This window comes from Phascolarctos cinereus, unplaced genomic scaffold (assembly GCF_003287225.1).
Source record: "Phascolarctos cinereus isolate Bilbo 61053 unplaced genomic scaffold, phaCin_HiC Scaffold_4;HRSCAF=312, whole genome shotgun sequence".
In the NCBI taxonomy this organism is placed as follows: Eukaryota; Metazoa; Chordata; class Mammalia; order Diprotodontia; family Phascolarctidae; genus Phascolarctos; species Phascolarctos cinereus.
The window spans coordinates 279,130,586-279,158,360 of record NW_027555847.1 but is presented as its reverse complement, the minus strand read 5'-3'; the positions used below and the strand labels follow the sequence as shown (position 1 = coordinate 279,158,360).

Genomic DNA, 27,775 nt, shown 5'->3' with positions numbered 1-27,775 from the left:
TCCTCTTGGTCTGAACTCTGCAAGTTCTTGACCCAGGTTTGGGTCTATTGACTTGTCCCTGGTTGGGAGCTTCAGTCAACTGCTACTGAACTCAGCCAGCATTGGTCTGCTGAGAGGGTCTGTAGGTTCAGAGAGACAAAAATGTCAGCTCCATATTTGTCAGGGACTCCTGCCTTGATTATTCCCCTGTGGGTTTCCACATTGGGGTGGAGGCTAGAACTGAGCTGCCATTCTGCTCCTGGAACTGGAGCCACACAGAGATGCTTTGCTTCTGGAACTTGTTCTATGGTTAGTATATTATGAGGTCTAATGTTTAAGACCACTCTTCTCCCTCCTGGATCTGTGATCTGAAACTTGGTAGTCAGTGATAGAACTTCCAGATGGCACCTGTCCCTGTGCTCTGTGCTAGTTCAGGAATCACCAGGAAACTCTTTCTGCTCTGGTGCTTCCTGCCTTGGTGTTTTTCAATCTCTAGGTGCTGGAATGCTTCGTGTGGTGATGAGCTCTTGGCCAGACCCTGTCCACAGTACCCACAGACCTCTCTATCTCCCTCAGCCACCCTGGGCTGGGAGAAAATGTAACTTTTTTTTTCTTTCCCAGTCAGAATTCAATGTGGTACATGTTCTAGGTCTTTATTGAGGAGGCTTAGCGGCAAGCTAGGCTACTATGATTTTTCACACTGCCGTCTTGATTCTGCTTCTGCCCAAATGTCTTCTACCATAGGTTCATATTCTGATTTTTGGATTTTCCTCATACGTATATAATTTCATAATTATATACAGTGTTAGAAGCAACAAGGAGTTATACTTGATAGATCACTGGACTTCAAATCAGGAAGATCCATGATCAAATCTTGCCTCAGGTAGTTACTTGCTTAGCCTGGGCAAGTCATTTAACCTCCATACCTTAGTTTCTAGTCTATGAAATGATGAGGTTGGATCAAAATAGCCTTTAAGTCTCTTCCAGTTCTAAATCTACAATACTAACTCCCTTTTTAACTAACCTCTTTCTTTTGAATAAATTATTTCTACTCAGAACCTTGGACCCTGGGAGAGTTGTGAGGGATAGGGTCTATTTTAAAGAGGATTAGTTACTGAGCTGAAAGAGCTGCCCATTCAGATTTTTAAAGGAATCATCTGCTATTGCTCTCTCTTTGTATTTGTTGAGAATGTCAGATTTCCACTTATGGGGGATATTTACGTTGTATATTTAGTACCCTTTTCCCCACCAAAAGGACCACATTAATCTCATTTATGGGAGACTCCAGATAGGAGCCATTTCTAAGAGTTGTTCTAGAGATTCTCAATCATCTTATATAAGCCAGAAAGTATGAAAAATGCCTTATTTTGTCCCTTTGGCATCAGGTCACACTTGGGGTCAGTTAAGTTTCTACAAGAGCTCAGACCATGAGCCATTTGTAGGAGGGGACTTCCCCATGAGTGATTTCTTGGGGCTTATCCAGGATTAGAGGGGTTGATTCCAATCAACCCCAAGTGCTTTGTCCCTTTTTGGTATCCCAACATTTGTTTGAGGCTGTTGAGTTTGTTGACTATTTTGAGCTAGACTGCTATTTCTATCATCAAGTGAGTTTGGGCCTTACTTGGAATGCTCTAATTCTTCATAATAATTTCTAACACTAAAGAGTTGGATTTATAAAAAATAGCACCAATGCCATATTACTTTTAAAAGTACTTAAACAGGGAGCAGCTAAGTAGTACAGTGGATAGAGCACTGACCCTGGAGTCAGGACGGCCTGAGTCCAAATTCCGGCCTCAGATGCTTCTTAGTTGTATGACCCTGGGTAAATCAATTAACTCTCCAAAAAAAGAAAACAAAACCACTTAAACAGATCAGAAAGTTTAAGAAAACTGAGGCATAGAATATTTTCTCCAGACAGCAAAATATTTAATAATATCGATATAGTTCTGATTTACAGATATTTGTGTAATTTTATTTTTAAAAAACTTAACATTTTTCTCAAACCCTGCCCCCCCCCCCCGAAAAACAAAATCCTCATAACAATTATACATATTCAGGCAAAACCAAATTAGAGCATTGACCATACCCAAAAAATACATGTCTCATTCTGAATCAAGTCCATGCTATCCATCTTTGACAGGGTAGGATGCTTCATCATCAGTCATCTGGAACTATGGCTGGACATTGTATTGATAAGTATTCTTAAGTGTTCCAAAGCTGCTATTAGTAACAAAGTTGATTATCAGTAATCAATGATTTGGGAAATTCAGAGTTCCTCCCTTTTTCTAAACTCTGATTTTAAAAGTTCAGTCTGTTGAAGGACATTAGTAATAATGATACTGGATTCAGATCTGACCCAGGTGGAGAAGCCATTGTGCTCTACTCAGGTTTGGGTGGGGATAAATTCTTTGAATAGATTGCTCAAGGCTGAGGTTAACTTAGAAGTAAATGACATAATCAAAGTTATTTGAATAGGTTCAGCCCCTCATTGTAATATTCATTTTCTCATTAATTGTTAACCAATCAGAGTTGATTGCCACCCTTGGGAACACCCCTCTTCCAATGGGATACATATATATGTGTGTGTGTGTGTGTGTGTGTGTGTGTGTGTGTACACACACACACACACACACACACACACACAAAAGCTATGAGTCTTCTGCTCTTTGGTCTAAGAGAAAGATGGCCAAATGACCATCCTTTTATTAAAATTCTGGCATTATTAATAAAGTGATTAAATTACCCAGAAATCATATCTCTTGAACTTTTTAATTATCACATTGTTGTTACTGTATAAGTTGTTGTTTTGGTTTATTTTCCATTATAGGAATCTTTGAAACCATTTTTGAAAAAAAAATTTCTTATGGCATAGTAGTATTCCATTACATTTATATACTATAATTTAGTTAGCCGTTCCCCAATTAATAGGCATCCCCTTACTTCCTAGTTCTTAAGCACTCATTACATGTACAGTTTTTTTATTAAAATAAATTTTTTATTGATATCTTTTGTTATTTATATCAAAGATGTCAAATGATGGCTGCATGTGGCCCACAATATAATTATAAAATTACACCACACACAAAAATCAAAAGTAAATGTAGCAAACTGATAAAGATCAAGTATGACTCAATCTAAGAGATATGGGTAGAAATTCCTCTCTTCCCCCCACCCCTTTGTGGAGGTAAGAAATCCACAGGTATTGTATATTGCACATGTTTTCAGTCTTTTTTCAATGTATTGATTGGTTGTGCTAATCAAAAAATAAATAAAAATAGAGCAAAACATAGATAATATTACATTTTAAAACCACCAATATGTAGCCTGTAGAGATCCTTATGTATAGTTTGGTGACCCTTTTTCTATTTGAGTTTAACATCACGGATTTACAGCATCATAGTTTTCTTCAATATCCCTCCTCCCTCCTTCAGAGAGCCATAAAATATAACAAGTAGTATTTTTTAAAGAGAAAATAAAAGAAGAAAAATCAGCATAGCCAAATCAATGATACATTGAAAAAGGGCTGAAAACATGTGCACTGTGCAATACCTGGGGACCTCTTACTTCCTCAAAGGGAAGAGTTAAGGGTGCCTTCTCATAACTCTCCATTTGAGTTATGCTTGATCTTTATAGTTCTGATATATTCACTTCTGATTTTTTTTTTGTATGTATGTGGTTGTTCTTCCTATTTATATTGTTGGCATTGTGTATATTGTTTTCTCATCTCTGCTTACTTTATTCTGCATCAGTTTCAAGTAGATCTTTCCATGTTTCTCTATATTCATCACATAATATTTCTTACAGCACAGTAATATTCCATTACATTCACATACTACAATTTGTTTAGCTGATGGGCATCTATTTTGTTTCCAATCCTTTGCTATCACAAAATGTACTGCATATGCATATTCTTTTGCAGTTGCATTTAGAAAACACTATAACTTTTAAAAATCTAGTTTCTCCAGCCATTTGTTCACTTCTATATTTTCCCTTTTGTGTATCTTTTTGTTACAATTATTCTAACCTGAGACATTGAAATCTCCTATCACTATTCTGTTATATGTCTATGTTATCTTGTAGCTTAGTTAATGTTTCTTTTAGCCAAGGCTTTTGGAGCACATAAGTTTGATACAGATAAATTTGTTACACAGCCTCAACTAGGCTCTCCCTGCTGCTAGGCAATGCTACTATAACTACCTCATCAATTCCCCATCCTACTCTCCACAGTTGCTCTTCCAGATATTTTTATCCCTCCTTAAACCTGCCATGGCTCTCCCTCCCTCCACCCTCTCAGCTGAGAACTATGCTTCATACATTATTTAAAAAATTGAGACTATTCACTGTTAGCTGCCTTTTCTCCCCTCTTCCTCATCTCATATCACTCACCTATTTGTCCTCTCCCAGTATCTTCTCCTTTACCCCTGTTTCTCAAAAAAGGAATGACTTTACTCTTTATCAAGTCTAAGCCCTCTACTTGGGGTAGATCAAGTGATCTCATTTCATCTCCTCTAATGGATCGCCCCCTCTGTCATCCTTACTCTATCACTTATTTTTAACCTCTCCATCTACTGACTTTTCCCTACTACCTATAAATATGCCCATGTCTCACTTCTGCTCTTTCCTCCCCTCCCATTGGATTATGGGTTCCTTGTGGGCAGAGACAGTCTTTTGACTAGTTTCATTTTTCCCAGTGCTTAGCTTAATAAATGTTTGTTGACTGACTACTGATATTGGTTTGTTATCTACAATTCTTTTCAGCATTATGAAATTACTTGTTTATCACTTAATGTTGAAACTTTATCTTGTTCTGGTGCTCCTAACTCCCTTTTACCCCAGCTAATACAGTAAATTTAGAAGTAACTAGTATAAAGTAACAATAGCAGTGTCACAATAAAAATCTAAGATGAAGAGAAACTGAGGCACAAAGTTCCAGGCATGATCATTTTATTAGCAAGGCTACTAGTTGCCAATAAAGTGAGATTGCAAAGCCCCTCAGTGGCCAGGGATACACCTCACAGTCAGAGAACCTTTTTATACATTTGGTTACACAGCATCCAGTGATGCAAACTAAACTGAGACTGTGATTGGTCTATATCAGAGGTTAAGGGTGGCCTAACATTTGGCATAATCATACTGACTTGCAAAGTCCATGGTAAGTGGAAAACACAGTTAGTCAACATTCTCCAGAAAGTCCTGCTCTGTGATCCCCTACCTCAGAGTGGCATAGTGCTAGGCTTATGACCATGCAGAATATCTTATGACCAAGTCAACTCCTCTTCCCTCCTCCCTTCAGGGGTAAGATGGATTGAGTCCAGGCTATAGTCCAGAGAAATTGGGAAGTCAAACTCTTATAAAGAAGTCAAACTATTTTATAGACTCTAATGTTAAGAAGTCAAACTGTCTTTTTAAATCAAACTAATTCCCAAGTATTGATTTGAGTGACCAGATACAATTTGCAATAATTTTCACAATAGGAAGTAATTTTTACAGTAGGAAGTAATGTTGCAAAAGGGAACCTAGAAGTTACTTACAAATTATCCCACAAATTAAGGGAGCATAAGTTACTTGTAAACTGTCTTATAAATTAGGGGAGCATGGGGCCACTGTAATTAATAAATTAACTGAGGCCACATCCTGAGACTACGTGCTAAATTTAGAAAAGCCAGCTAGGTTTTAATGTAATGATTCGTAGGTCTTGCTAACTGCCCTTGGTCTGTAAGCTTCAGATACACTGCAGTAAGACCAGCAGAGCACCAGCAAAGCATTATGCTAATGAACTAACCCATAGGTATTGATGATAACTTTGAGATGATGTGGATATGTTAATGAACTAAGGCTAAAGTGGCATATATAAGGGTTGTGCCCCACCCAAACTCTATAAAATGGGACCCCAAACTCTTGTCCCCCCAAAACTTTTTCACTTGCTGTGGGTCTGTGCTGCCTGAGTGCTCCCAACTCTGATCCACAGCTACATTTGTCTCCGTCCCCGTTCTCTTCCCCACTGCTGCATCTCTCCCTCCACCACCCCATTCCCTGTCCCCACGCGCTCTGCCTCGGTACTCTCTGAGCTAGTTATCTCTGTACTCTCTGTGCCTTATTATAAAAGTGTGATTGAAGAATTATTCCCTTCTCATCATTGTGGTCTTTCCCAGTGAGTATCCAAAGAACTGGGTGTACCTGCCCCCTTTTTTCTCAAAGGGACCCCATTGTGGTTCCTCTTTAGTTTGTAAACTGGTAGCACTAGGACTGAGACTCTACTCTGCATATAGCCACCTCTATGAGCAAGGCACAAAGAGTTCATTGGTAGAAAGAAAGGGTGCACAGATGAACCTCATGTTCCCTTCCAGGAGAATTTTGCCCTTATCTGGGTCACAATAAATCAATAATTCTATAAATTAATGATTCACATAGGCCTCCTCCCCTGAATACCCTGTTTTATTCTCTGGTTTTTTTTAAAGTATTTCTTATAAGCAACAGATCATGGGATTTTATCTTCTTACATAATGTGACTTTCATTCATTTTTTTGGATTGCTTAATCGATTCACATTTAAAGTCATGAATTAGGTTTTTATTTTCTTCTGTTTGTCTCTAATATTAGGTTTGGTATATAATGCCCCATACTTACCCCTCCACCATCATCTCCACCTGACTTCTGCCCTCACCGTTATCTTCTCATGCATATTTAGAAAGAAGTCTCTTAATGGTCTCTGTGCTATCACTGCAGTGATTGTTGTTGCTGTCCTTGGCTGCTACATTTGTTTCCCCCTTCTGCATTTCTATTGTCTGGGGTGTTCAAGAAGCATATAATCTTTTCAGGTCTGGTTTTCTTTCTAGGAATGTTTCAAATATTTCTTTATTATCGAACATTCATCTTTTTCATTTATAGCTAAACTCAGATTTACAGGGTAGTTCACCCTGGGCCACAGGCTGATCATCTTTTCTCTTCAGAACACATTATTCCATGCTCTCATACATTTTCTAGTGAGTACAGAATAGTCTTGAGTTATTTGAATTTCCTTTCCTTTTTATTTGCAGGTCTTTCTCCTAGTGGCTTGCTGAATGTGTTTTTCTCAATGGAATTGTTAAATTTAACCCTATGTGCCTTGGAGTTTACAACTTTGGTATTTTTTGTGCTTTCTAGAAGTGACATAGTAATTCTTTTGATTGGCACTTTGTTTCCTGTGTTAAGAAGTTCTGGGCAGTTTTCTTGCTTTACTTCTTGCATTTTTGTGTTCAAATTTTTTGACTTGTGTTATGAGGAAACAATCTATAATCCTTAAATTGTTTCTATGTCTCCTTTTCTTCTGAGATCAGTATTTCTTTTATGGAGAACGTTTTCTTTTAATGTTATTGCTTTTTGCTTCCTTTCTTCCTGATTGTCCTTCACTTTCATGTATTTGTGTTCTCAATCAGTTTTTCTCTCTTTTGCTTTGTTGGTGAGACTTGCCACTATGGATTTAAGTTTTTCTATTCTGCCAATTATTTTTGATGGGCCAGTCATAAGTTCTGCTCTCACAATTTTCATTTCTCTTTTAAATCACTCAGGAACAGCATGTTGCAGTCCTCAAAATCTACAGGGTCTTCTGCTTCAACAGCTATTGAATAATTTTCCTTTGTTTTGCAGTATTCACAGATACCCAAACTGATTTCCTAGATATGGAGGCCATTCCTTCTGGCATTGTCTTCCCTATTATTTTATCTGCTTATGTTCAAGGTCTTTGAGTTTTCTTCTTCCTGCAACCTTAGGTAATTTTGGTCTTTCTCTCCCTTATTTTCCCCTATTGCTTACTTTCTGATTCTCTCCTCTCTGATCCTCTTGATTTCCCTGGGGACTAGAACTCAAAGTCTCTCAGCCTCTTTTCGTGCTGAGCTTTCATGGTTTACTACTCCAGATCTCTACCCCGTGACTTTTTGGGGAACAGAATTGTCCTCAATTGGATGCTGAGTCCTTTCTCTAAAGTTTAGTAGCATGTCACAAGGAACCCTTTTCTCTACTCCTCCTTCCCAGAGTCCTGCCTCATTCCTTTCATTTTTCAGAGCTCTCTGGTGCAGCAGTAGTGAATGTTGCTATATTGCTATCTCAGTCTCAGCAAATTTCTACAGTTTGGAGTTTGACTCTCCATAGCACTGAGAGGAGGTAGGGGTCAGGGCATACATAGAATTGAACTCTAATACAAGCCCAGACATGGGTCCTGCCCTTCTATTCTACAGAGCTTGGTTGCAACATGGAACACTACCACTTTGCTGGTTATCTGAGCCTCAACAAATTTCCAGAGTTTCAAATATGGATCTCCACAGCACTGCTGCTGGTGGGAATGTTGCATTCTGCTGCAAGCCTGTGGGTCTGGTTTGCTTGTGTAGCCTTGGGCAATTGGGGAGAGGGTGCTGATTGAGCTCGAGTTATCCAGTTCTTGGAGTTTTTACTTTCTTTGGGTTCTTGGTGTCCAGGACCATGGAAATAGCTGAAATTATTTTATTTCTATTTTGGAGAGCTCTGAGACGTCACAAGGATCAGAGAATATACCTAGTCCTTTATCTTGTTGGTCATGCAATGGCTCTCCCAACAAAAGTGTGACAAACCTTCCCTGCTGTTTACATACTTTGCCCATTCCTGTTACTGTAAGGCCTATCTCTTCATCTCTCCATGTTTATTGATAACAGAACTGTTAAGTACATGTGAATAGCAGGGAAGTTTTGTCACCCTTTTATTGGGAGATGTTATCAGCTTATCAAATGAAGGGGCTCTCCTTTCCCCCAAGACCCTTCATTGGGAATCTAGGTCCCAAGCAATGGAGAATGAGCAATAGGTCCAGGAAGAATCAAAGGACAAGTCAATTCAATTCAATAAGCAATTAAAAAATTCAGGTCAATTTGTACTTTACTTCAAGGCTAAGATCTTGTAGTATTGTAAGATTCAGAGATAACAGAAGTGATGGGATAGAAGGATGAGTAAAGGCCAAATGAGAACTCTGGCAGACAACGTTTAAATGATTACAATCAGCAGAAATTGTAATAAACAGGTAGGCAGAAAGTTAAAAGTCGGCACTTATTAATAAAGGAAATAATAATAATGAGAACGTAAACTTGTTGAGGGCAGGGATTATTTCAATTTTGTTCCCTTCTAGTGTCTGACGATAAATGCTTGATGAACGAATGAATGAATGGTAAAAACTCAACCATTAGACTACAATTGGAATGCAAGGTCTTTGAGAACAGAATTTGTACTTTACTATTTTGAAGTTCTAGTGCCCAGTATGGCACAATTAATGTGCAGCCAATGAACATATATGATTATGTCAATAAGATAGGTGTAAAGTTAAAGAGGGAAGAACAAATTTCATCCACCCTAAAGGCATCACTGGATCTTTCCAACTGACTTACAGCTGAAACTTCCTGTATGTTGTCTTCCCATTTTAGAAAATGAGCACCTTAGATCAGAAATTATCTTGCTATTCTATTTGTATTCCCAGTTATTAGCATAGTACTTTAGACCTAATAATCACTTAAATGATTTTTCATTCATTCATTCATTCATCTGTGGATCCTTAAACAATGTGAGCCAAGAGCATCCTTGCGCAACACCAAACAAGAACTACTCAGAAGAGATGTTTTCGTGGATAGGGTACTATTTTTCTTGGAAAAGATTTTTGAGGGGATTACAATTACCCCCATGACTATGTGTGAGTAAAGAGGACAGTGGCCTGAGTGCAGGTACAGTAATAAAGTGGCAAGGTTGTCAGATCCCAAGTGGAAAGACTGCTAATTTTGGAACAGGAAGACCTGAGTTCAACTCCCATCTTTGACACTTACTCCTTATGTGGCCTTATGCGGCCTTCTTGGGCCTCAATTTCCTCATTCATAAAATGATAAGTCTGGCAGATATGGTTCCTGAAGTCTCTTTCAGTCATAGATCTCAATTAACAGTTATTAAGTGCCTACTTCGTGTCAGGCAATGTGCTAAGGACCAGGGATACAAAAAGAGGCAAAAAGACAGGCTTTGCCCTCCAGGAGCTACAATCTAATAGGGGAGACAACATACAAATACATAAGTATGAAGCAAACTATATACAAGATAAATAGAAAATAATTAACAGAGAGAAGGCACTGGAATTAAGAGGGGTTGGGTAAGGCTTCTGTGGCACAGCAGATAGAGTGCCAGGCCTGGAGTCAGGAAGATTCATCTTCTGACTTCAAATCTGGCCTCAGACACTTATTAGCTGTGTGATGCTGGGCAAGTCACTTAACCCTGTTGCCTCAGTTTCCCCATCTGTAAAATTAGCTGAAGAAGGAAATGGCAAACCACTCCAGTATCTTTGCCAAGAAAACCCCAAATAGGGTCACAAAGCATTGGATACAACTGAAAAAAATGACTGAATAACAAAAAAGGAAGCCAGTGAGGTCAGTAGATAGAGTTGAGGAGGGAAAGCATTCCAGGCCTGAGGAATCACAGATCTATGGTGCTGTAGTCCCTTTGGTGATGCAAAATGAAACTACATAGTCATGTGCATTACCCTGTTGCTAATTAACAGGGGCATCATTGGAGTTAGAAGGAATTTACTTATCCCAATCCAAATATGGGGTGAGAAATATAGTGTAATGGGTAGAGACAAACAGCTAACATTTCTATATGGTTTTCGTGTTTACAAAGTACTTTACGAATTACCTCATTTGATCCTTACAACTACCCTGGGAATTATTTATAATGTAACTATTAAAAGGTGTTATCCCATTTTACAGATGGTAAGACCGAGAGAGGTTAATTGATTTGCCTGTGGTCACAAAGCTAATAAGTATCTGAAGTCACATTTGAACTTAGGTCTTTCTGACTCTATGTTCAGTACTCTATTCACTGTACCACTTAGCTGTCTAGATTAGAGATCTAGTCTCAGAAAAAGGAAGACATAAATTTAAGACCTGCCACTGACACATCTATTGCTTGCCCTAGGCAAAACCACTTAACCTTTCTATGTGCCAGACAACTTCTTAAGACTTGTCAGCTACTCGGAACTGCCTCTAACTTGGCGCAGAACAGAATAAGCCAGATAGGAGAGTCAGGATTCAGACAGAAGTTTAATTTCAAAGTGAGGGAAACAGATAGCAAGAAGGCAAATTAAATATGTGCTGGATCCCCACCCCTAGAGGGAGGCACCTGCTATAGTGTAGGCAGATCTCAGTACTCATACCAATGTCTAGGCAGTGAGCTGTAGCCCTGACAATGAGGGGTACCAGCAACAATGAGACAAGTCTGGTTCATAGCAGGGCTTTGTGACCAAAACATGGATACATCAGGTGCTCAGAGAACACCTGGTGCTGATTAAAGCAATACAATAATTATATGAAACAATTCTGGAATTTTGCTGTGGTTGAGATCATCCAGAGGGTGACTGCAAAGGATTCTTGTTATGTCAAGCTCAGGCCCCAGCTTGCTTGCTGGGCCTTAGCTCTGGAAAAACAGGATGTCTCCTAATATCTCAACAGACTATAAACTGCAGGACAGTTGCTAATCTTCGCTAAAAGAAGTTTCCTCACTGGGACTTCTCTACAACAATTTTCAAACTTTTTGGTTTCAAGACCCCTTTATACTTTTAAAAATTATTGAGGATTCCTGGAAAGTTTTTATTTGTGTGGGTCACATTTATTAATAATTACTGTATTAGAAATGAAAATATGAGTATTATTATGAAAATAGTTTTGATCTCATGGTCTCCCTGAAAAGGTTTCATCTCTAGACTGCACTTTGAGAACCACCACTACGCCAGGCAACTGGCAGTACTCGGATGTGTCCATGTTAGAATACCTTTTCACTCTCGAGGCTGCTGCTAGGGTACTTCTACATAGAGCTGCTTTGTTGCTTCTCTGCTGAACTTCGTCCACCTGCTGCCAATAGGCTCTGCTTCTTCTCTACAGGGATTGATGTAGGGCAAGTCACTTCACCCTGACTCAGTTCCCCCATCTGTAAAATGAGGAGTTGGACAGGAACTGGATTTGAAATGCCTACAGGACAGCCTAGTGCAAATGTTTGGGATGCAACTGGTAATTCATGACTAGAATTTAGAAAAAGAGATTAGGCTTCATATATTGGCCTGGAGGCATTTCAAATCCAGTACAGACGATTCCAATTTGAGCCAAGCCCTTGAGAAGGGCGAGTTTTGTTGCTTAGTTGGTCTGCCTCTTCATGAGCCCACTTTGGGGTTTTCTTGGGCAAGACCTGCCCAGAGTTGGATATGAACTTGGTCCTTCTGACTCCAGGCCCCGTGTTCTATCTACTGCACCACCCAGGTGCCTCAAGTGAGTAAGGGGAAGAATTTTTTTTCCTTTCTCCTCTTTCCCACTATGTCTTCAGAAACTGGACTAGGAGGACCCATACATCCAGGTGGGTACAACAGTCACCTAAAGAAAAGCACCTTCAAGGAGTGTGACTCCTGATTGCAGAAAGAAGTGGCTATAAAGGAAAAGAGGTTTGGAGTCCAACAGAAAGCTATCCCTATGAGTCTATAATGGTGGAAAGCACTTGAAGTGTAGAGAAATACTCAAAGAATATTTTAAGGTTTAAAAACAAGGCAATTTTATTATATAATGACATTTATATTCTCACATTGAATTTGGCAAAGAGCTTTTCATCCATTTTCTGATTTAAGCCTTGCACTAAGCCTGTAAGGTAGGTACTACTGGTATTATCTCCATTTAAGAGATGAGGAAACTGAGGCTATAAGAGGTTGAGTTTGCCCAATGTCTCACACCTCATAAGGGTCAGAGGCAGTGATGAGGTTCTACAGAATGAGCCGATTTATCTCGTGGCATTGTATGACATATTTCTTGATTTGTAGGCTAGTGCTGTAAAGAACCACAAAGAAGAGGGTCAGGGATGTGTAGTACTCCTTCAGGTAATATGTAAATTAAAAATATTTCACATTTTGCTTTGGAGATTTGAGTAATGAACTACTGGCAAAGTAACATCCATTCAAATACTTTTCTACAATTTAATACCAGTCATTTTGTATAATACTATGGAATAAATGACGATGAAGATGGGAAAAGTTAAGAGCAAACAAAATTCCTGATATTAAACAGTAAAATAATGGTTGTAAGACTAGAAATACAGCACTTTAATCATATATTGTCATGTGATATTTCCCATTATGTCCCTTGTTATTTTACAGTCTCTCAAATGGAACTGGAAATGATATTCTAAGACCCTGTATTGTACTTCTTTGTATCTCTTCACAATGCTTATGAAAACAGAAGCAAATTTTAATTATTTAATAAAATATTAAGCAAACTTAGGTCCAACTGCACAGTTCCGGTAGGTATATCTTATTTGAACCAGGTTTGGTGTAAGAGTCAACAGCTTTCTATGGTTTTGTCATCAACCAATCCTAAGAATGTGATTTAAATTTCAAAGTATGAAAGTATTATATACAAGAGTTAAATTTAAAAAAAACCACAAACTGTTTAATAGAGATGCTGACAAAATCTTTACCTATAAAACTTCTTAGAGAAGAAAGGTATGCATTTTCACGCAAGTCTTTACAACTAAGGCATCCCGTTGTTAAGGAAGCCTTGAGTTGGAATCTTACCTCAGATATTTAATAGCTGTATTACCCCAGGTCAATCGCTCAACCTTTCATGTTTCTTAATCTGTAAGATGAAGGGGTTGGATTCAATGATCTAAACCTATAATCCTGTCATCCAAAATATTAATTCACAAATAGGTCATTTGGAAAACATTTTTGAATTGCATACTGGTAGACTTAGCTTTATAAAACACAATTTCTGAAATGTACAAATGATATTTTAGGATCACAGATCTAGTATTGTAAAAGGCCATCTATTCCGACCCTATAACTTTACAGAGCAGGAAACTGATTCCTAGGGAAGTTAAGTGACTTGCCCAATGGGGTTACAGAATCATCAAGTGTCAGAAATGGAGCTCGAAGAATTCAATATTTAAAAGAAGCCTACATTGTCTCCTTTTGTAAAGGAAGGAAATACTAAAATAGATCTGATGTCTTCAATGTAGGTATTCCCTTCAATGATGCAAACTGTAATCCAACCATACCTGCCAATCCATGACCTTCCATAAACTTGACCCAAGAGGCCTTTTTTGATTTGCCTTGACCTCCTGAGGACACCAGTGGAGTATATGGACTATTCATTGGTTAAATCTATGCCAGCACAGCCTATAGATAATTCTCAATTAAGAAATTTTGAAACATAGTATCTTTTTCAACCTGAGAAAAGTAGTTTGTTATGAAAATCATGGTTTTGAGAGGACTTTGTAAATTTCTTTCCCAAGGAGAAGTGTTCATGAAACCCAGCAGGAAAAAAAAATTGTAACACAATAACCCAGTGAGTTAAGTAAAATGATGTTTTTATTCAAGTTTAAAAGATTGAATTTTTTTTTTCAACAGAAGGGGGTCTAAAAATAATAAAAGCATGCTAAAGCTATTGACAAGTTACTTAAAATTAATGCCAAATGTACCATGAATTTTATTTAATAAGTTATTTTAATGTTTAGCTATATATGGTTGCTGATATTCTGAGGCATCTTCATGCAAACAGGAAATATTTTAAAAAGCAAATGTATCTCTATTTTAAGCAAAACCGAAAAATCTGGTGGTTGATTGGACAGAAAGCAAGCCTCAGGAACCAGCCCAGCCTAAGTTCAAATCCTACCTCTGGCTGTGCAGCAACTCTCAAGAGTCCAAACTGCAGAAAAGAGCCTTGCACAGGTGGAGGGAGGGCCCAGTACAAGCCTATGTACGTACGTGCACATACACACCACGTATCCATGACAGAATAGTCTTAAGTGGACCATGGCTTACTCTAACTGGGGGCCTTGACCTTCATTCCTTGCAAAACTGGGACCAGAACCCATTTGTAACCCACCCGTTCTTGCACCGGCAACCGGAGGTCAAGGTGCTGCGATGAGGCAAGTCCACATCCCGCCATTCGCTTGGTGAAGTCTCTTCCCAGCCCGGGAGATAAGGGAGTAGGGCTCCAATCTCCGCCAGATACCACGATAAAGCGGCAGGCCAGGGCGTGGAGTTCCCCAGACGCCCAGCCGGCCAGGCTGGCTACAGCGGGACCCCCTGCGGCGCCGGCCCCGCTCCCGCCCCCGCCCCCCACAGGTGCCAGCTGCTCCCGTAGCGTCGGAGCCGCGGTCACGGGCGCGCGCGCCGGATACTCTTCGGTTAAAATGGCCGGAGACGGAGCTCGCCGCTCCTCCCCCCTCGGCCGGGCCGCCCCGCAGGCGGACTGAGCCAGGTCTTCCGACAGTTAGGCCCCGGCACCGGCCCGCTCCTTCCCCACCCTCCCCGGCTCACCTGGCTCCCCGGTCACGGCATGAAGCCCCCGCCTCGCGCCGGGGCCGCCAGCAGCTGACATCTGCTCCCGGGCCGGGCCGTGAACGAGCAGCGAGTGTGCGTGTGTGCGCGCGTGTCTCGCTGTCGCGGCCGGCGGGGGGAGGGCTCTCGCCTCTCCCTTCTCCTTCCCCCCTCTCCGCCCGGCTCCTTCCTCGGGGCCTTCTATATGGGCCACCTCCTCTCGAAGGTGCCGCGTAACCGTCACAGACAGAGGGGCCCCCGGTGCTGCTGCTGCCGCCGCCGGCGCCACCGCCACCTCCTCCGGCTGCCCCGCTTGCCCCCGGCCAAGGCTCCCCCGCTACCCTCGCCCTCCCCTTCGCCGCCGCCCCGGAGCTGGGACTGTTTGCTCCGCGGGCCCTGCATGCTCTGCTTCATCGTGCACAGCCCCAGCACGCCCGTCTCTGCCGCGGCCGCCGGCCTAGAAGAGGAGCCGCCGCTGCCGCGGGACCGGGACCAGGCCTACGCCACCGCCTCGCAGCACCTGGCGCACCGCAGGGCGGCCGAGGACTGCGCTGCCGCCGCCCGCCACTTCCTGCTGTCGTCGGCCGCGGCCGCCGGCTCCTCGTCGTCCGTGTCCTGCTGCAAGGAGCTGGGCCTGGCCGCCGCTGCGGCCGCCGCCGCCTGGGAGCAGCAGCAGGGCCGGAGCCTCTTCTTCCCCGGCGTGGGGCCCATCCGCTTCCTGGGGCCGCCACCGCCTCCTTTCCAACTCTTCCGGGGGCAGCCGGCGGCCGAGCCCCCCGCCCTGCCCGACATGGTGTGTAAGCGGAAGGGGGCCGGGGTCCCCGCGTGCACCCCCTGCAAACAGCCCCGCTGCGGCGGCGGGGGCTGCGGGGGGGGAGGTGGCAAAGGGGGAGGCGGGGGCGGCGCGTCGCCACCCCGGCCCCCCGAGGCCGGCGGCTGCCCGAGCCCCGAGCAGCCTCCGCCGCCGCAGCTCTGCCCCCTGCCCGCGGCCTCCGGCTCCTCGGACTGTGCGGCAGCCGCTCTTCGGAGGGACCCCGCGGGCGACGGCCTCGGCGGCCCGGGGACTGCCCCGGCATCCGCCCCGCCGCGGCCGGAGGGCGGCGACCCCGACTCTCTGGACGCCGCCGACTACCCCAGCGACGGCTGCCGAGAGCCGCCCCCCGAGACCGCCGGCATCAATCAGCTGCCGCCTTCCATCCTGCTCAAGGTGGGTCTGGGCGAGACGGAGCGTGGGCGGCCCGACCCCCCCCCCCCCAGCGTCCCCGCCTCCGGGGCTGGCTCAGCGGCCCCTCCTCGGGCGGCGGGGGGCGGGCGGGGCCCTGCTCGGGGGGCCCCCGGCTCGGGGGGGACTGAGCGGGGGGCGGGGAGGACAGGATCGGGAAACTGATAATAGCCCTTCTGCCGGGAGGAAACTTCCTTGAGTCATCCGAGTGGGGACCGTCCTGGCCAATGGTTGTGTCGTGGCCAGGGGAGCAGAGGAAGATGTGTGTGACTTTGTTTTTCCAGAAAAATTACATCTTGAAAGGTATTCCCCGCGGCAGATATTTACTAAGCCTTTATTCTGCATGTTATTGGGGATACAAGGAGGGGAAAAAAACCCAGCAAAACAGATAAAAAGCTGCATGAAATGGCTCTTGCCCTCAAGGAGCTAACATTCTTCTGGGGCTTTGCAACAGGTACCCGGACAAGTCAGTACTTTAGGGAGTCTCGGGGGGAAAACGAGACAAACCACTCTTGGAAAATCTGTGGTGGGAAATGAGAAAAAGGGGAAATGTCTAAAAAAGGAGGCAGTACCTGTGCTGAGCCTTGGAGGAAGATGAAGAGTCTGGAAGGTAGGGATGAGTATGAGTTGGAAATTTTTCAGGTTACTGTTGCTAGGTGATAGAAACATCTGCATCTTTAAAATCTCATAAAGTCTGTGGTGATGTGGAGGGAAAGAGAGAGACGGTTAGAATTTTATCTTGTAAGTTTTGAGTAACAACCCACTAGTTTACGTTTTTACCATTGTTTGGTGACATAGTTTCATAGTACTGGTGGGATTGTATTTACTTGTCTGCTCATATTTCCTTCCCCCCAGTTAATTTCAGCGGATCGTAATTTATGACTTTGAAATTGCAAACACACGCACACAATTGCTAGTTATTAAATACAGTGTAGTTTTGGGGGGGATAGCACTAGCAGTTGGCTTCCTGCAGAAGTCCTTTTAAGTGTTTATTAAGTGCCAAGCATTGTGCTAAATGCTGTGAATACAAAAAAAAAAAGAAAGGCAAAAACAGTCTCTGCCCTCAAGGAGCTCACAGTCTCTTGAGGGGAGAAACTTCCAGACGACTGTGTACAAACAAGTTGTATACAAGATAAATTGGAAATAATCTCAGAGGGAAGGCACTAAATGTTGATGACCCAGGAGAGCCTTCTTGCTGAAGGATTTTAGCTGAGATTTAAAGGAAGCCAAGAGAAGGAGATAAAGAGGGAGAGAATTCCAGGCATGGGGAGTGAGTGGGGGGTGCAGCCAGTGAAAATGCCACTGGAAGGCCCAGGAGTTGGAGTAGGGGAGTCACATGCTCAGATTTGTGCTTTAGGAAGTTACTTTGGCAGCAGTATGTAGGATGCACTCCTATGGGATGAAACTGGAGGCAGAGACTAAGATGCTATTGCAGTGATCCAGGTAAGAGATGATAAAGGCCTGAATTTAGGTGGTGGCTATGTGAGTGGAGAGAAGGGCTTAGATTTGAGAGATGTTGTGAAGATAGAAATGGCAAGATTTGGCAACTGACTGGATACAGGCAGAGAGGGAAAGTGAAATTGCAAAGATAGTGGTATCTTTGACAAAAAAAAGTTTTTGAAGACAGGAGGGTTTAGGTAGAAAGATGAGTTCAGTTTTGTACATGTAAGTAGTAAGTCTCTGTGATACCCAGCTTGAAATGCCCAATAAGCAGTTTGCATGCAGGAGGAACTGGACCTGGATATGTAGATCTGGAGTCATTCAAGTTGAGATGATAGTTAAACACTGGGAGCTGAGGAGGTTACCAAGGAGAAGAGCAGAGTCCAAGATAAAACCTTAGGGATCACCCACAATTAGGGGTTATGATGTAATTGATAAATCAGCAAAGGAGTCTTTAGGAGTAGCCAGTTAGGTGGGAGGTGGACTGGAGAGAGTACTGTTGCAAAACATCAAAGAGGCAAATCCAAGAAATTAGAGTGGGTCAGCAGTGTCAGGCTCTGCACTTTTAGAGTGGTTGGCCTTGGCAAGAAGAAGGGTCACCTTTTTGTCAGAGATTTGGGGAAAGAAAAAGAGAGTGAGGGTGATGTCAAGGGGTTTTGAGACAAAAAGAATGGGAGAGTGGGTTCATGTAATTGTCCTCTGTTTTCTCTTTAAAGTAAAAGGCTAGCTGAGGGAGGTTAGGAAGGAGTAGGTGTGGAAGAATTGAAGTGGGATGAGGTTTGGAATAGCTTTCGTGAGGAGATAGAGGATTAATTAGGGAAGAATAAAAGGACTGTCTTGATGCAACTAGAGCCTATTTGAGGTTAGATAACATTTTGAATTTCTAAGGTATCCTCTCAACAAAGGTGAAAGACTTCCTGCTTAGTTCTACAGCTGGTGAATAGGAGTAGAAGAGGTGACTAGGGCAGAGTTTTGTCAGAAGATGAGCAGGAAAAGGGGTTGAGCAATTCTAGAGCACAGCCCCATGCAGAGTTGAAACAGTTAATTTAATGACCTTGATTGGAAAGGGAGGAAAGTGAAGTCAGATCTGGGTTAATGTCCTGGAACAGTACCCAGGGCTGGAGGGCTTGGAGTAGTGTTGAAGATGAAGAGTAGGTATGGAGGAGGCAAGAGGCAAAGGGAGAGATGGACCAACAGTTGGTTGTGGTGAGCTAGAGGAATGTTAGAGTTCTGATCAAGGAAGTGAAACGCTTGTGGTTCATGGTGAAATCCAAGTATTATCCATATGAGTGACTGATGTGGAGTGAAGGAATAGGTTGAAGTATTTGAGGAGGTTGAAGACCTGGGAGATTAAGAAGTTTGAGGGAGTGCCAGTGCAAATGTTGAAGGTTACTAGCATAAGCAAAAGAGCTGGGGAGGAGAAGACAATGGTGAACCAGGTTTTTGAACTCTGAAAAAGGAAAGAAAATTACCTTGGTGTTAGGAAAACAACCTTCATTGTTTTGGGATTTTGTGTATTCTTGATTGAGTGGACTTCAAAGGAGGAGAACTTGCAGTGATGTTGGAAATGTCATGGGGAGCAGAATACTCTTACTCTCCCTTCAGTTCATGTTTGTATGAGCATAGCTGCCAGTGGTGGAGAGGATGGCTAGGGTTTCAATTTCATCATTGTGAAGCCAGTGTGAGAGAAAGAGGTCCATGATGAAGGGAATTTTGTTCACTATCAAATGGGAATTCCAGAGGGCTTAGTAAAAGAAGGTGGCTAGGGTTGGAGTGGGGAAGGGTTTTGAGGAGAGTGGGGATGAGAGAACAGGAGGTAAATTAGTGATAGATTGCATTGACAGGGACAGTGACTGATTAATAACACATGGATAGAGGGAGAAATAGAATGTGGGAAATAGCCGTAGGGATAGTAGTATGTGGCAGATGAATAGTAAAGCTATATTAGTCTTTTTTGGTGGAGGAGTTTCCACATTTGTAGCACAAATGAAATCACAAATTCAGAGCAACAGAAAAACATTTGGCATGGAATGTAACAAATGGTTAATTTTCTGGTTGTATCAGAGTTGAATATTTAAGATACAAAAGCATGGCTGAACACTTAGCACCAAGAAGTTAATGAAAGTATACTAGATGAAGAGTGGCCTGGTTAACAATTCTAAATCATCAGAAAGTCAGTTACCATAAACATGATCTCAGTATCAGGGCAGCCTGCATTTTGCAAGATTTGGAGAGAAGGGAGTTATGGTTGTAAATGAATTTTAAACGCATTTCCTATTGCCCCCCCCCCAATTCTACAATTTATTTGGTTTGTTTTTATTTTGTTACCAGGGTATTATCTTCATTGTTCTGATTGTGCCTTTAAAGCCTATTAGTCTCTTCAGTGTGGTGATTTAAATACTGGCATTTAAAAAAAAATTAAGGTAGGCATTATCCTTCTGTAGGCTTCTAGAGGTGGCCTCTTTCAAGTTTTGGGGGCTGCATTAGCCCATATGAGTTCTTACACACAGTATAGAGATTATTTAAGCTCATTTCCTGTCACTTGGTTGTTCTTTTCACCACTTTACTTAGCAATACTTTAATTATCCTCTTAATAATTTCATTATCTCTACATACCCTCATCCCCAGAGCCTGTTTTTTCCACACTGTAATCCACATGCCTTTTCTAGACACCTATTTTTGTCATGCTGTTTACCAAGTCTTATTCCAGGAGGCCAAAGCTATGTAATGACCCAGAGGTTTATGACTCTTTTTGGGAGTGAGATTGACTTCCTTTTCTTTTTCAGTTACTTAAAAGGTTTCATTCTTTGTACTACCCTTAACTTAGAAGGTTCCCTGTTTCTGTTTGGGTTATAGTCTTAACTAAAGTTGGCCTTCTTTGAGGAAGATACTGTGCTAGCAGGTAAGGAAGATGAGAGAGCATTTTATTATAGTGCTCTTTCTAACCTAAAAATAAAAATAATTTGTCCTGGTTATTCTCTAGGAAAACCCTGCCTCTCTACAAGGCTATCTTTTGAGAAGAGTGACAAATTTTATAATCCTTTTTGGTTTTGTGGGCTGACTTTGGGAACCTAACAACTATTTATTTATAAAAAGATTTTAATCCAAACACTTGACCTAGAAATGAACTTGTAAATTAGGAACTGTTTATATAAATAAAATTCTGTTAAACTGAACTCAAGTTCAAAATCTTTGGCTGTATAGAATTTTTATTACTTCAAGCAATAGATGATATAATTGTGAGAACTGCGAAATTTTTGTTGCAGCTATACATCTCATATATACAGGTATATGTATATCTATATATCTATATATCTTCTGCTATGATGTTTTGATCTAGTCTTTTAGAAGCTTAAATCTACATACACCATAACAAAAAATAATACAAAATGCTACTTTAGTATTTAAAATTTTTGCATTTTCCTTGTAATTGAACTTGGGACACTTTGTGGCAGTTGCTATGTTAAGGAAAAGTAGAGAGCTGTTTATGATGACTATTTAAATTTTTCATTTTAAATTTGTATGCTTAATAATGCAGAACTATGATGGACAGCAAGTAAAAGATCAATAATTATGTATCAGTTTTTTCCCCTACTCTTGGATAAGTTGCTTATATATTTGCCCATTTTACATTTGTAAAGTAGAAATAATTCATTACAGACATGTGACAAGGAGTATTCTATAGAAAAGAAGGTTCTACATAAGTATGAAATTTCTACCCACATGAGTGAATATGGCTTAATTAATAATGATTGCTTAATAATTAACACTTGAAGGATCTGATATTTCATCAATGGGGTGACTCCCTTGGAGCACTACCCTTCCTGTGCTGCTTTCAAAGGTTGCTGTGGCCACATATCACCTGGGAACCAGCCTTCCTTTTATGAGTCTCATTACATATAGACTACATGGACCTTTGACACCAGATAGTCCACCACTGGGCCTGTACTTAAAACCTTTCCAGGACAGCAGGGTGTGCCAGAGCTGTCTTCCATTGGCATAGTCTTTGAGGATTCAGGTTAACTTCTATTCCATGTAAAACACTGGAACAGGACTTAAGTGGTTACAATTACCTCAGATTTTATTTTATTTTTTATCTTCTGGGTTGGCCTTTTTGTCTCAGCCTCTCATTTTATTTCTTTCTAGATTTTCTGGTAGTTGTAGCACATCTCCCCTTTCTCTTGGCTTGAGCTATTTGACCTAACTCCTTCTCTGTTACCCTTTCTTCCTCTTGAGGGGTCTGTCAGCTTTTTTAATTTTTTGAGATTATTCATATATTTTTCTTCTTACTTGTTTTAGTGGATACACTACTGGACCTAGCATCCAGGAAGATGTGTTAAAATTCTGTTGTGACATTTGCTAGTGGCATGATTCTGAATAAGTCACTTAACTTCCCCCAGTTTCCTCATCTGTAATGATAGCACCCACTTCACAAAGTGAGAATTGAGTGAGATGTATGTAAAGAGCTTAGGAAACCTTAAAGCACTATATAAATGTCATCTGTGATAATTACTGTTCTTGTTTTCTTCAGTCTGATTTTTTTTTTTGTTAGAGCCATTCAGATTGAAATAGTATTAGGACAGGTTGCTGTCTTTTGTACTTATTGTTGGGTTTTGTTTTTGTTTTGTTTTTGATTGCTGTAAAGTTAGATGAAAGGACTTTTTGTTAATGGACCTTATAAGTATAAGGACGTAAACTCATCTTCTGCAGGCTCATTGAAAGCAATTCCAGTATCAGAGAGGAGGATGATATAAGTGCTTCATCTTGTTTCCACATGATTTTGATTTCTTCCTCTAGGGTGTCTTACCATGGCTTTGAAAGTCTTGAAGGAGACTTAGTAATATTTTGGGTATTTCATTTCACTTGCATAACTTCCGCTCATCTATGTTATCACTGTGTATTAGTGACTCTCATAATCCTGTCAGCCTTGAATCTTCTGTGGCTCCAGTGTCCTCTATACTGCCTCTCTTTCAAAGGGAATGAAATGAAGAACTGGGGTGGTTGTCATATAATTGAGAAGTGGACAAATTGCTTCAGGAAGTACATTGCCCAACATCTGAAAATTATATTTTAAAGCCAATGATTAGTTTGTTGTATTTATAATAATCAGATTTGTTTTGTATACTTTGTAGCTTATGTAGTTACTTAATAAATTTGTAACCCAGGAATGGAGGAAACCAGTTTCTCAACATCATATAACTGTGTCTGGAGGCAGCAGAAAGAGAGATGGGGAAATTGTAATTCCATGAGCTCCAGCAACAATATTTCTGTGACCAAAGAAATAAACGACCACCACCAAAATAATACTGTTGCATTTACAGCTAAAAAGAAAAGTATTTCCCTATTTATTTCTGTTTACTATATGCCTTTTTTCTTTACAGATATTTTCTAATTTGTCCCTGGATGAACGTTGCCTTTCTGCATCATTAGTTTGCAAATATTGGCGTGACCTGTGTTTAGACTTTCAGTTTTGGAAGCAGTTGGACCTTAGTAATCGTCAACAGGTATGAAGTATAATTCTGAGAATCAGGTGCTTTCAGTACGCTCAGAAATCTTGTTTGATATATTTCTCATACTTTTTAGGTTAAGCACAACTTGTGTTTAATATATAAGTACTACCATTTTTTTGCCTGTAAATATATTTAAAGGTAATGATAATAATAGATAGCATTTATATAGTGCTTTATGGTTTGTAAAGTACTTTACTAATATTTTCTCACTTAATTCTCACAACAACCCTGAGAAGTAAATACTATTATTAACCCCAGATAAGGAACTTGAGGTATCTAGAGATAACTGACTTATTTAGGTTCACACAGATAGTAAGTATCTGAGGCAGGATTCAAAATTAGGTCTTCCTGACTCCATGTCCAGCACTCTGTCCACTGTGCCATATGCAACATGGTCTTGAGAGGAAGTTAGGAAATTTGGGGAGTTATATTAAATACCTTTGGTACTTTGGGAAATTTATTCATTGATAAGTTATAATGCAGTCTCCATACACAGTGGTCTTATATGTTAGAGTAGTTGGACCACTTCACAGTTCTAACATAAGTACATTTTTACCTTTTGTCATCTTTGTTGTGTATTACCTTTGTATACCACAGTTTGCTGTTCAGCCAGCCATTTCCTGTTTGAGTCACACATATTTTGTTTCCATAAGACAGCTGTGAATATTTTTGTACTTGTCAACCTTTTCTTATTGTCACCTTCCCTGAGGGACAGTTCCAGGAGGGGAATCTCTCAATCAAATTAGGAATAATTTAGTAATTTTTATTGAATGGTCCAAATAATTTTCAAAACCAATTTCATAGCTCTTACAATGGTGAATTAAGATTCCTGTTTTCTCACTTAGCCCCCCAACAATAAGTTTTCTTTTTCCTTTATCTTTGCTTTGCACAAATTTGATGGTTGTAAGGTGATACTTCAGGGATATTTTGCTTTTCTTTCTATTAACATTTTGAACTTTTTTTGGGATTTGCTGATATCTTATATTCTTTTGAAATTGTGTATATCCTTTGGCCATTTGTTAAGACAGAATATACTTGTTATCTACTCATTTGATAGTGTCACAAGTGAAATTGAATAAAAAGGTAGATTGAGGTATGTTTTTCCAAGCAAGATAACATTTTATTCATAGGGTGTGAAACCTGAGAATAAGATGGGTCATTGGCTGCCTCATTTTTCAGCCAAAGGCCCTGAGCAAAAGGATAGCTTCCTTTTTATAGATTTTGGGACAACAGAACAAAGAATAGCACAGGGTAAGTGACATCCCGGGGCTGAGAACAGTATGGTTGGTTACATATTTGAGGCATAGGGAACCAATATATGATTGGTTGAAAGTTGGAAATGAAGGGCTAGCAACAGTCCCCTCCTTCCCTCCTGTTATGTGTCTGAGGCCAGATTTGAACTCAGGTCCTCCTGTCTCCAGGGCAGGTGCTCTATCCACTGTGCCACTTAGCTGCCCCATGGATTCTCTTTTGACTGATTATCTACATGCACACATTCCTGCCCCCCATACGATCATAGTGTTAAAGCTGAGAGGAACTTTCTAGATCATCTTTTTTTATTTTATTTATTTTATTTATTTTATTTATTTTACTTTTTAAGAAATTTAGGCCTAAAGAGCTTAAGTGACTAGCCAAAAGTCAAGTACCAAAAGGCAGAGCCAGAAATTGAACCTAGGTCCTCTGACTCCAAATCCAGCACTTTTTACTTATTTTTTCCCCTTGGTTGCTAGATCATCTGTTGAAATGGAGAAAGGGGAAGAAGTTAAAAAAAATAACAATAATAAGTACATGTTGGCAAAAATTAAAATTTTGATTTTTTTAAAATTTTGCAGGTCACTGATGAACTATTGGAAAAAATTGCATCAAGGAGTCAAAATATAACTGAAATCAACATTTCTGATTGTCGAAGTATGTCTGATACTGGAGTGTGTGTTCTAGCATTTAAGTGTCCTGGACTACTTAGGTATACGGCCTACAGGTGCAAACAGCTTTCTGACACCTCTATCATTGCAGTTGCCTCTCATTGTCCTTTACTTCAGAAAGTCCATGTAGGCAACCAGGACAAGTTAACTGATGAAGGACTCAAGCAGGTAATCATTATCTTTGATAAAATAAATTTAGTGATATTAACTCAAAAGTATTTTCTTACGGTAATAATTTGAAAGTAATACATTGGAGGGTAGAAGAAAGAAATTTCTAATAGTGGCCAGATATTAAAATGTAGGAGCTTTCATATTTATCCATAGATATTTGTCTTTTACTGTTTAGATCAGTTGATCTAATCTCTATGCAAGTTTTTGCTTTGTTCTGTAGTCATAGCTCTTATTTCTAATGCTTTCTAGTCATCTTGGAAATGGATGTTGGTTGAAAGGGAGACTGGATAAGTGTATGACTGTTATTTTTCCATTTGTATAGGCAGATCAAACTTTTCACCTTAATGTATTCCTGGAAACGGTTATGATGTAAATTATAAAGAAAATTATGTTTACCCATAAGCAACACTGTTTTATTTGAAGATTGCTTTTGTTTTTTTTGTCCAAGGTCTCATGTCATAAAAGCAAAAGTACAAACTATATATATATATATATATATATATATTTTTTTTTTTTTTTAAGGCAATTGGGGTTAAGTGACTTGATCAGGGTCACACAGCTAAGTAAGTGTCAAGTGTTTGGTCTGAGGTCAGATTTGAACTGAGGTCAGGGCTGGTGCTCAATTCACTGCGCCATCTAGCTGCCCCCAAATAGCATATATTTCTATAGCAACTTAATTAGATTCTACTACTATCAATAAGGCATAATAATGATAACATTTTAAGATTTGTAAATATATGTGTAGTGTCTTGTTTGTACTATATATATTAATTATGCTGTAACAAGTATTTAAGATTTAACAATTTGATGCCTTAGAATTGGGAAAGGTTTATAAAAAGCAATTTGGGTATCTCAGGTCTTTTCAAACTTAATATAGAGAAGTTTGAAATATTCTTGGGGGAAAAGGCTTGTCTTTTGTCTGTACCTCTATGATTTCTGTCACCCTCTCTTGCTGACTAAACCTTCCTTTGTGATAAAGAGAAACAAGCAAAAAATATGTAGTATGGTCACTTTGAGCAAATCTATATGATTTTATTCTGGAAGTCTCCTACCTTTCTTTAATGTGAGGGAAGAGGTATGTGTCATTTTCTCTTCTCTGGGACCTTGATTGATTTTTTCCATTACTTACATCTGAACTTCCTTTTGGTAATCTCTGGTTCTGCTTTTTTCACTGTGTATCAGTTCAGGTTTCTTAAAATTTCTGAATTCCTTGTATTAATTATCTTCACAATAGTATTCCTTTATGTTTGTATAACATAATCTTTTCAGCCATTTCCTCAGTTATTGGGTACCCACTTTGTTTCTAGATCTTTTCCGCTATAAAAAGTGCTGCTCCAAATATTTTTGTATATTTGGAAATTTTTTGTCTTTGACTTCTTTAGATTTATACCTAGTATCTGAGTCATTGGGTCAAAGGAAGTAGATCTTTTAATCACTTTTCTTGCCCAATTCCCAGTAGAAAGTGACAATGGTTGAACTACTTTACAACTCTCCCCAAAGTGCCTGTTTCTGTTTTTTCCCCCACAACTCTTCCAATAGAGACTGTTTGTAATCTCTAACAGTTTAGGGGAAGTGAGGTGAAAACTCAGTTGTTTTAATTTGTATTTCTTTTACTAGCAGTGATTTGAAACATGTTTTCATGTGGTTGTTTATAATTTGCAAATCTTATTTTGAAAAAAAAATTTTTTCATATCCTTTCAACACTTATCTTTTAATGGAATGAATTCTTCTTGTGCTTATTTTTTCCTCTTCAGTAAATGACCCTGTAGCAAGTAAGGACATTTAGAGTCATTCTTCTGACCTTAGCGCTTAATTCTTTTCTTGTCTCTGGATTGTGGGCTTGTGTCCCAGGGAGAAGCATTTTATAAAATAGTATTATTGGCATAACATGATGAGAATAGAGCTTTGGGAGACCTTGTCAGGGAGAAGGCGTGGTCTATCACAGAGGTTTGTTTTTTAACTGGATTTATGATTTCATTAGTGTAGAGTGATCTTGGGGAAGACCTTTTTTTTTTTTTGGCTCGGCAGTGGAGTTAAGTGACTTGCCTAGGGTCTCACAGCTAGTAAGTGTTATGTGTCTGAGGCCAGATTTGAGCTCAGGTCCTCCTGACTCCAGGACTGGTGCTCTATTCAGTGAGCCACTTAGCTGCTCCAGAAGAACTTCTTCCAGTACAGATTGGGAAGTTCTATAGAAGAACCTAGGG

At 40.4% G+C, this 27,775-nt stretch overlaps 1 protein-coding gene across 3 annotated transcripts in view; it reads left to right on the top strand.

Annotated features, from left to right (window-relative positions):
• The first annotated feature begins 14,795 nt into the window (after positions 1 to 14,795).
• FBXL17 (F-box and leucine rich repeat protein 17) overlaps positions 14,796 to 27,775 on the top strand; it is a 513,353-nt gene continuing 500,373 nt past the window's right edge. For all 3 annotated transcript variants that reach the window (XM_020968827.2, XM_020968828.2, XM_078153081.1), the window contains exons 1-3: positions 14,796 to 16,513; positions 23,350 to 23,472; positions 25,311 to 25,568. In XM_020968827.2, coding sequence (XP_020824486.1) covers positions 15,512 to 16,513; positions 23,350 to 23,472; positions 25,311 to 25,568 — 1,383 coding nt within the window. In that variant the 5' untranslated portion in view covers positions 14,796 to 15,511. The remainder of the gene's footprint in view (positions 16,514 to 23,349; positions 23,473 to 25,310; positions 25,569 to 27,775) is intronic.